The sequence below is a fragment of the Montipora capricornis genome, chromosome 3 (genome assembly GCF_036669925.1).
Source record: "Montipora capricornis isolate CH-2021 chromosome 3, ASM3666992v2, whole genome shotgun sequence".
Taxonomy (NCBI): Eukaryota; Metazoa; Cnidaria; class Anthozoa; order Scleractinia; family Acroporidae; genus Montipora; species Montipora capricornis.
This window is the reverse complement of record NC_090885.1, coordinates 74,604,850-74,614,561: the sequence shown is the minus strand read 5'-3', so window position 1 is coordinate 74,614,561 and position 9,712 is coordinate 74,604,850. Positions and strand designations below refer to the sequence as shown.

Below are 9,712 nucleotides of genomic sequence, written 5' to 3'. Positions count from 1 at the left end.
AAGGCATGCGCGCTAGGTCCACTTGTTGCGCGCCAGGGGCCTGGGGCACAAAAACTTCGGCATGTTGCGTTGAAATGTTGCGTGCGTTTGGCCAGCCCGTTCAACGTATGTCGCAGCATCATGCAACAATGTTGCAAGATGTTGCGTTGAAATGTTGCGAACGTTTGGTCAGGCCTTTTTGGTGTATGAGGCCACGTAATCATATCAGCCACGAGTGAAGTGGGTTTTGCTGAGTGCTGTACATAGCATGCAGTTCATATATCATATATATCATATCATATATCTTTATTTACCCTCGGATTTTTAGAGTAGCTTGGTGTAGCTAATATCTCCGAGCATTTACCCTCCCAACCATGATACACCACAGAAGACAGACCACAACACCGGGAACTACATGCCCTACTCTTTACGACAAGTGTGCGGGTTCTTTTACGTCCCACAGGATTATGAACATTGAAGGGTTGCGAGACAGGACCTCCGGCTTATCGTCCTTATTCGAGAAGACTAGAGAGTCTAACCATTTGCAGATGTAATTACAAAGGCAGCACTTTCTCCTCAGTTATTTAAAGACCCTGAGTGTTGGTCCGGCTGGAGTTGAACTCACGACCTCCCGCGTAACAGCCCGGTGCTCAACCAACTGTGCCACCGGTGCGCGGTTGATATGTAGATGTACATGCACATGCGCATGCTTCGTGTTTTAAGTTCAGCTTTGATATGGCCAGTTGGTTTGATGAATTCTAATTGCACATCTTCTGATCATTAAAATCATGGCAAAAAAAAAAAAAATAAAAATAATAATAATAAGGCCTGTAAATATATGGAGTTAACGTGTCGGGCACGAAAACCCCATGGAGCGTCCGGATTGCGGCTTCAAACCAAAACCCTATAAATAATGATCGCACGGCGTATTTATAGCCTCACCTGGTCACACAGAAGCCTCACCCATTTTAAAAAGGTTAGCTTACATGAAGTAATCGGGCATCACAACACTAATCGAAAGCTAACCTTTTTAAATGGGTGCTTAGACTTAAATACTGTTCAGAACAATGCTGTTTAAAATGGGTGTTGATGCTTAAGTAAGCACTATTTGAGATGCTGCTTACACATGGATCAACAGTACTCATTCGAAATAGTATTTTTAGGGTACTCCATTTGGGTACTCCATAGGGTACTCCATGGAGTAGGGCTCCGCATTTTGTCCTCTCCCGAAAGCCTTCCCTTAATGTCAATATTAGTAGTGAGAAGTTGTTGCGGTTTTAGCTATTACTCCTCATTATGTCTAGACACGTACTGCTGCAGATCATTTTTCTCAGTTTAGGTTCCAGACATCTTATGTTTACGATATATATATATAGTTTTCAAAAATTGTAACGGTCACTTTTGAAAATGTTTGTTGACTAGCATACGAAACGTCAAGTTCTATATAAAAAAAAAATGCGTTGGAATGCACTGTTTATCACCGCTGTTTGTGTTGTTTTCTTACTCGAGAGAGACTAAGTACTAGTTTTGGTGCCAGCCTCCTCACTCCTACAGGTTTTGAACGGTGCATCGTGATCAGAGAAATTATTGTTACGCTTGCTTTGGGAATGACTTGGAGAGGTTTTTTGAGAATCTTTTGGTTCTCCGCGTTCGGTATTGCGGTGAACGTTAAAGGAGATCTGCCGGAGTATTGTGGGAAAGAAGGAAATGCTTACATCCCGTTAAGAAAGCGTGGAGGAGAGCAGTATGCACTGAAACAAGTTCATGTTGTCATCAGGTTAGAAATTCAGAAAGTTAAATTGTGTGCGGAAATCATATGAACAATTTCAGGACGCCTTTGTTTCCGTTGTTTCTTGGTTGAATCATTTGTGATATGTCTAGATGCAGCTCAATAATTTGTTAGAAATTCGATAGAGATTTGATACATGTGGACATTCTGGGAGATCACATGTGCTTGGTGACAGTATCATTGCGTGACGTTGGTTAAAAAAGTTGAAGGAAGCAAATGTGTGAACCGAGTTTGAAGTTTCAAAATAGGTCAGTCTCGTGAAATTTAACTGGTGATGTCGAATCTTGCAGGCAAGGTTATGAAACGGAAGTGTGAGGTGCTGACAACGCCCCCTCAATTCTTGGGTTGCACGTGATGTCACAAAAAAATAAAATAAAACGAAAGAGCTTTTTGAGGTTTTCTCTTGATCAGCTACAAGAGGTTTTAAAAATATATCTGTTTTCATGTTTTCAGCTCGGTACCGTACCGTGAGATCAGGTGCAATCAAAGAATACTTCTTGCTTTTGATGGGGGGTCCTTTACCTACATGTACATGTAGCCACCACTGGCCATTTCCATGTAGCCTGTAAACATCCATTCTTGGACATAATGGTAATGGTAATGAAATTCTAAAGCGCATTTTCTATTAACATATTCAAATGCGCTTTACAAGCAAGGGATCTATGGGTGAGATCAGACATCAGCATACAACAGCGCCGCTGGCAGCCGCTATCAATCCATTAGCGATCTCACCCAGCACATGAATGAATGAAATAAGTCCTGACCACAACACCGAGAGCTCCATGCCCTACTCTTTACGAATAGTGAGTGGGTTCTTTTACGTCCCACTGGGTTGTGAACATTGAAGGGTTGTGAGATGGGGCCTACGGTTTATAGTCCTTATCCGAGAAGACTTGAAAGTCTTAACCACTTGCAGATGTAACTACAAAGGCAGCACTTTGTCCTCTTTTATTTTAAGGCCGTGAGTGTTGGTCCGGCCGGAGTCAAAGTCACGACCTCCCGCATGACAGCCCGATGCTCAACCAGCTGAGCCACCGGTGCGCGGTGACATACTGTAGGCCTTCCCCCAGTTCATACCATTTTTGCTGATTGTGCATGAGTAGAGACCAGTTCCTTTTGAATTTGTCAAGGACATCTTTGCCACCTTGTATATGGTTGTCTGCGATTCCTTCAAGGATCTCTAGGGGTCCAGAATGCAACTTTGGTTGTCCAGCAGTTATCAGTTCTTTGACTGTGGTCTTTTCTTTGATCCATCACCACCACTGGCAATTATTCTACATGTAAAAATTCAGGGCTGCTTTTGCAACAGTCAAATCTCTGACCTTTGGAGTACCAGTTCATAAGTGCTATCACTGAGCTACATAATAGGAAACTCAAGCCCTGCTATAATTCTACAACAGGACTGAAACTGTGGAAATGGTTCATTAATTTTCTTTCTGGTAAACCTTCTGATTACTAGAACAGGAGCTGAGCTGTAGGAGACTTAATTTGTGGGAGTTGGGAATTAATGGTGTGGGCTCTTAATTACCAATCTCTGCGGGCCAGGTTGGTAACCTTTTCACAGTTTCTGATGCCATCTTGGTTAGGGGGCAAATGCAGCATCAATTACAGTGAATTTATGGGATTTTGGCTCAAGTCAACTCTGCTGCGAAAAGGAAGATTTAAAAAATCTTTAATTTTTTAAACATGTTTTTAGTCATTTATTAATTACCAGAAGTTGCTTTCTGTTCACTTTCTTTGGTAAGTAAATTGATGACTTGGTATTTTCTTTGCAGACATGGCGACAGGACCCGAGCTTTCCCTGCACCTTGCTGGGACAATGACACTGCTACATGGGACTGCTTGTTGTCATCAGCTTCAATACCAGTTATAAAACATGATATTCATGATATAGTTGTCAGCAGGGTTTACAGAGATGGTACGTAATTAGATACTTTTGTAACTAACGGTATATTACTGCATAATTATTAGGCTGTTTACTGTACGGGTATTATTGTGGTTCAAGTTTTTCTTTGTTTAGAATTTTTCAAACCAATTCAATTTTGATTTTTCTTAAAGTGCTACTACAACCAAAAAACCAATTCTTCTTTTTCTTTGGATTTCAAAACTATGTTCCCTAAACACTAAGTGACCCAAGTTTTAAGTTCTGATTTTAAAACGACACCTGTTTATTTCAACTGGATTTTTATTTATTTATTGGTCCGCCATTACAGACTTTAAAATCTTGAGAGAGCTGGGTCGAGGAGAAAATGACCTCAAAGACTCACTAGTACTGTTTAAGAATGTGTGTGTATGCTGTTGAATTAATGTGCAGCGTGGGAGCCTCGGGCTTTCAGACTTCAAACCTGTGTTTTGCATAATATAATACATGCAAGTTGCGTTTACACGCTGAAATTTTAAGCTAGCGAGTAAATGATGTCATTTTCCCAAGATCCAACCCTCTGAGGTTCAACCGGTCAGTAATGTCAGACCATGAAATCCAAAACTTAACTCAAAATAAACAGCTTTTGGATAAAACTCAATGCTCAAAATTTTGCAAGTCAGTTGTTAAGTGAACACGCACGCTCTGAAGGAAAAAAGGAAATGATTTTTTGATCATAGTAGCACTTTAAGTTTGTCTAAATATTCATTGTCATGATGTGAAACGTCAAAGGAAAATCAAAATTGAACTGCAGGCTTTAAAGATTTTTGAAGCGCAAAATACAGTGTACTGTATACATTGTATCTGAGATAGGCAAATGCAACAGAAATGCAGAGTTTGTAGCCTGCTAATACAGCCGCATCTGTTTATTTTGAGCAATTGCCTTGCCAAAATGCAAGCCATGTAGCAGTGGCAAGGTTGGTTGTGCAGTATTTGTGGACTGTTTTTTGTGGCCAGGTTTCAATTAAAGCTTAATATAGATCTACATGTACAATAATTATTATTGTAGTTCTTCAGTTCTTCAGTTTTGTTACTTAGTTAAGAAGGTAATGCTGCTATACACCAAGAATAAAACAAGCAAACATATAATAATAATAATAATAATAATAATAATAATAATAATAATAATAATAATAATAACAGTAACTATTTATAATACATGGTGCAAATATATATTTATAATTATAATAAAAATTCTTGAATAAGCAGTTCAAGTTGAGATCTAAATTGGGGAACCGACAAAGTGTTTACAACATGAGCTGGGAGCAAGTTCCAATCTATAAAAGTTCTGGGAAACAAAAGAGTGTTTGAGAACATCAAGTGGCTGTAGTAGAGACTCATGTAATTCTCAGGTGGAATAGCAACGAGGCATTTTAAGATCTGAGACATCAACCTGGACACTTAATTGCTTATTGCTTCTGTGTTTTCGGCTGCTTTTTTTAATCATTTATAAAAATGCTTTTATTCAAATTCATAACAATTAAATTTATTTTCTACCCTCTTATTAAAACAGCAGTGTATACACATGTAGATGTCTTAAACCCCAAGTCAGATGCATCTCTGACATGGGTAGTATAAATAATTATCATTGTTGTTAATAAGTATTTCCTTTTTTTCTTATTTTTGTTTACAGTGTACATGCCTGGCCGCAACGTCATGAAAGGTGATTGTGGCCTTGGTCATCTTACCTCTGTGGGGTACAAGCAACAGTTACTCAATGGCCAGAATTTGCAGAAAGTATATGTTGATATTGGATTTCTCTCCAACTATAGTCACACCGATGTCTTTTTGCGTTCTGACGGTAGGTGACATAGTAGATTGCTTATAATATAGGGGAATCTTTGTTTACATTTTTTGTCTCATTAGCATAAGCCCATCGTTTTCCAATCTACATATCAGCCAAAACATCATTACTGAATATTGCAAGTCCATTGCATAATGAGCTACATGAATCTCGGAAACTTTGAGCGCAATTTACCAGATAACCTCTGATCATGGGTAATGACATGTAAAGTTTGAAAATTTGAAATTTTACAAAGAATGCGTGGGCTCATTAATTAGCGCTTTTGCCACCCAAGCACTTATCAGTTTTTGATGGCTAACAACTTGCTTGTTATCAAAGCCAAAAGGCTTAAAATAGGAAACTTCACTGTCTAAGTTTAAGACGTTGTTTTACTTTTTGAAGTCAATTTGTGAATAGCATGATGCCTTGTACAGTACATATATCAGCAAACTCAAATGGTAATAAGACAAAATGTAAACATTGACTCAACAATGAGGTCATGGTGTGACTGGAAGTTTTGTGAATCTGAATAATCAGGGATGTTGCTAAGCGCCCTCTGCTGGTGAAAATCACTCCTTGAGAAAGGCTGGAGTGATTGCCAGCTGAATTCTGCCCTACCTCCCCCCTCCCCCCAAGCTTTCGTCATTGATCAAAGCAACTGAGAAGATCGCAAATTATTCTCTAATGTGTTAACAAAAAAACATGAATACCTGTTAGCATACGGAATTATCACTAGAATTTATCGAAACTGGAAATGAAACAAAACTGTTCTTTTAAGTACTATTGACTGTACATGTCTTCTCTTACCCTGTAATCGCAATCTTGAAGATTGCTGGGTGTTGTGAGGTCTTCACTGGGGACAATCTTGTTACCAAGTCCCTTTGATGCTCAGAGCACAAACTTACTGCCTCAATAGACCCTTCAACCAGATGAAATTATTCTTACCTATAACCCTGAATAATTATAATATTATTTTTGGTGTCACACAACTTCCAGTCACTCCGTGACCTACGTACCATAAAGGTGCATGTAACATGTAACAAAAGTTTTAATAATTTTTATTAAAACTTTTCTTGCATGTAGATCGAATACATTTACATGTACATGTAAGAACAATAGGAAAACAAAGTGTTTTTACTGATCAGTGTAAGAGGTTTTTGTTGAGTTGAACAAAGAAACTTGATCTAACACACTTTTGCTGCACGTTTTGCGAGAAGGAGGTCTGGAGTTCAAGGTTACAATGTAGGTATTTCCAAACTTGCGTATATCCAACCTTGATATACTGCTGACAGTTTACAACTGTTGCCATGCCATCACACTCAGTTTAACATGTAACTGAACTGGAAACAACCAGGGCTGAAACTTATGGTTCGGCCATCAAACTTGGATTGTACAGTGTAGGAGGTATTGAAAATTATAGGATGATCTGTTCCACACTATATTAGCTAAAAAATTGCAATTTTCTCAAACACTGCTTTTGTTTGAGACTGGCTTAGGACCTAGTAATGCTGCATGTGCGTAGAGTCAATGTGCAACAATTACAAAACTTTACTTGAAGATTTAGAGAACTTGAAATGACCTGCAATGACCTGCAGCTATTTGTACACGTACGACTGGTATTCTGCAAAAAAAAAAGTCACCAGTCAGCGATGCACACCTCCTCCGAAGAAAAATCCTGGATCGGCCTCAGCAAAATACATTAAAACTGTTCTGGTTCTTCAAACCGACATTATTAAGGAGGCCTTTGTCTGGAACAAAAGGTTGCTCAGAGCATTCTAACTGGTCACGCTGTTGTACTGGTTTTATTTCCTTTTTTTCTCAAATTGATATTTCAGATATGTCAAGAACAAGGCAGGTCAGACAAAATTCTCTTTACAGTGTTTCACGGTTTTGCAATGATACCACTCACTGGTCCACAAACAATGACGTTGTTTTCATATGATATTATGGGCAATGACTTAAACGTAATTGATCCAAACGTTCCTCAAAGACTTAACTGATTCGAGTGTAATGTGAAGTGTTTCAACCCCATATGAACCATGTGAGCATTAACCCTACTAATGGAAATGGGCCCACACAAGGACAGAGAAAAACTCTGATCAGGGTGGGAATTAAACCCACGACCTTCGGGTTAGATCACCGCCGCTCTACCGACTGAGCTACAAGGTCAGACGGGAGCAGGCCGTTCAGGTTCTTCAGTTCCCACGGCCTGCTCCCGTCTGACCATGTAGCTCAGTCGGTAGATTGGCGGTGATCTAACCCGAAGGTCGTGGGTTTAATTCCCACCCTGGGGCTTGTTTCTCGAAAGTACCGAAAGCTATTCGGGCCCGAAAAGCCATTTGTGAAATTGCCAACCGCTTGTTTTAGAAAGCCGATCTTTCAACATGTTTTCAAGGCAACAAAAAGAAAAATAACTGTGAAGTTTGACGAATTAAATCCTCTCCGTTCTTGAGATACAAAGGGAATTGTGACACCCGAAAACGCCCTGTAAAGTTTCGGGACTTTTGAAAACGGGCCCCTGGTCAGAGTTTTTCTCTGTCCTTGTGTGGGCCCATTCCCATTAGTAGGGTTAACGCTCACATGGTTCATATGGGTTTGAAAACTAGCACTTCACATTACACTTTAATCAGTTAAGTCTGTTTTAATATAAGTGCCTCACGGCCAACGTTTGCAAAAACGTAATCCTTCCTTGTACTTTCCACACAGAGGTTTTTTTTTGCTTTATTCAGAGAGAAGTTTCGCTTTCCGGCGGGGAAAAATTAGCGTAGCAACGCTTAGCGCAATCATTTACCATACAAGGCTAAACCAAGGGATATGAGCTGATAAATCGAGATTGAGTGAACCAATCAGAGCACGAGAAATGCATTAACCTCGGATAATGAAAGGCCTCAGTTTCAGATTTTGCTGTAACGACCTCACTCATTTATTAAGTAGTTATTGGAGCTTTATAAGAACCAATTGTAGTGTTGGTGCTCAATATTCAGATTGGCAAGCCACGTCAGCTGTACTTTGTATCTGATCTTCTTCTTTTAGCTCTGTATTTAACCGTGGTTTTTGTTGCATTGCTTAGTCAGCTCAAGCTCTTGGATTAGGTCTGTTTCCACCACCTTCACCTTCCTCAGGCAAAGCTCAAGTTGTAGACATTCATGTTATGGATCAAGAGTTCGATGACATGCAGCCAAATCCAACGTAAGATTAATAAAACTGTAATTATAGTATATTGAAGTCAACTCTATGCAACCTACATCCTGGGGCCAGTGGTTCTCCAAAGATTTGTGTGAGATTAACATCATTTAGAAGGATACTTGCAATGGTAGCTAATCAGCTTCTAAGCAATTGCAGTCCAAAGGACGGATTTTACTCTTGTTTATTGCCAGATTGCCAGATTTTACTCTGCCAATTTCCATTGATGGCTGGCTCTGGAGTGAAAGGGAGAATTATTTAGCAAGTCAGTGGTTGGTTTTGATAAGTACCAACAGTCGACAAAAAGCTTTGACTACTTCACTCAGACTTGTTGCCTACGTTTCCGTAAATTGAAGTAATTAAATCCAGATTCTTTCATACCTAAGATCAAAATTCATTTTGACAAAGAGAAGAGTCGGATGCTCCTCTCAAATCAGTTGCGAACTTTGAATTTTATTGACGAAAGTTAATATATGAAAGCCATACATGTATGTGCAGTATTTGAACTGCAAAGAGAATCAAGTTAGGTTGCTGATCATCACAGTTGTTAATTAACTTTCAGGCTTTCCTTTCGTTACTGCAGAAGTAACGTCGTTAATCACTATAATAATAAGTTCAAATATTGTTGAAACCCCAGGCAATTTTTTTGTATTTAGTAGTAAGGGAGGTTCCAGCTTCCATTGCAGGCTGACTTCCAACTGGGCGGTGACAACTAATTGGCCAATCTTACAAAGTGGAGAGGCAGAATTCAATTCATCCGCTTGAAGGCTTGGTGCTGAGGTTGACTTATGCTCAGGCTGTCGAAACGTCAGTCAAATGTGACTAAAAACAGTCCTTCCCAGAGCTACTCTCATCCGGACGATCTTACTTGACCAAGCTTTGTTTTTTTATGATTTTGTACATTCAAAATGACTTGCTATTTGGTTATTTATTCTGTTTTGAGTTTCCGTCTGTTCCTAGTTACGTACATGTAGACAGACATTAATACAGTTGATTGATTGATGTTGTTTCAACATTAATTCATAAAAGCAACGCAATTACCTTAAGTCCTCTGAAA

The 9,712-nt window shown here is 39.3% G+C and overlaps 1 protein-coding gene across 1 annotated transcript in view; it reads left to right on the top strand.

The window, feature by feature from the left end:
* The first annotated feature begins 1,526 nt into the window (after nucleotides 1–1,526).
* Nucleotides 1,527–9,712, top strand: part of LOC138044093 (counting factor 60-like) — a 12,781-nt gene continuing 4,595 nt past the window's right edge. Inside the window, exons 1-5 of the mRNA XM_068890724.1 lie at nucleotides 1,527–1,756; nucleotides 3,544–3,686; nucleotides 5,323–5,490; nucleotides 7,308–7,327; nucleotides 8,543–8,661. Of these exons, the coding sequence (XP_068746825.1) occupies nucleotides 1,587–1,756; nucleotides 3,544–3,686; nucleotides 5,323–5,490; nucleotides 7,308–7,327; nucleotides 8,543–8,661 (620 nt within the window). The 5' untranslated portion in view covers nucleotides 1,527–1,586. The remainder of the gene's footprint in view (nucleotides 1,757–3,543; nucleotides 3,687–5,322; nucleotides 5,491–7,307; nucleotides 7,328–8,542; nucleotides 8,662–9,712) is intronic.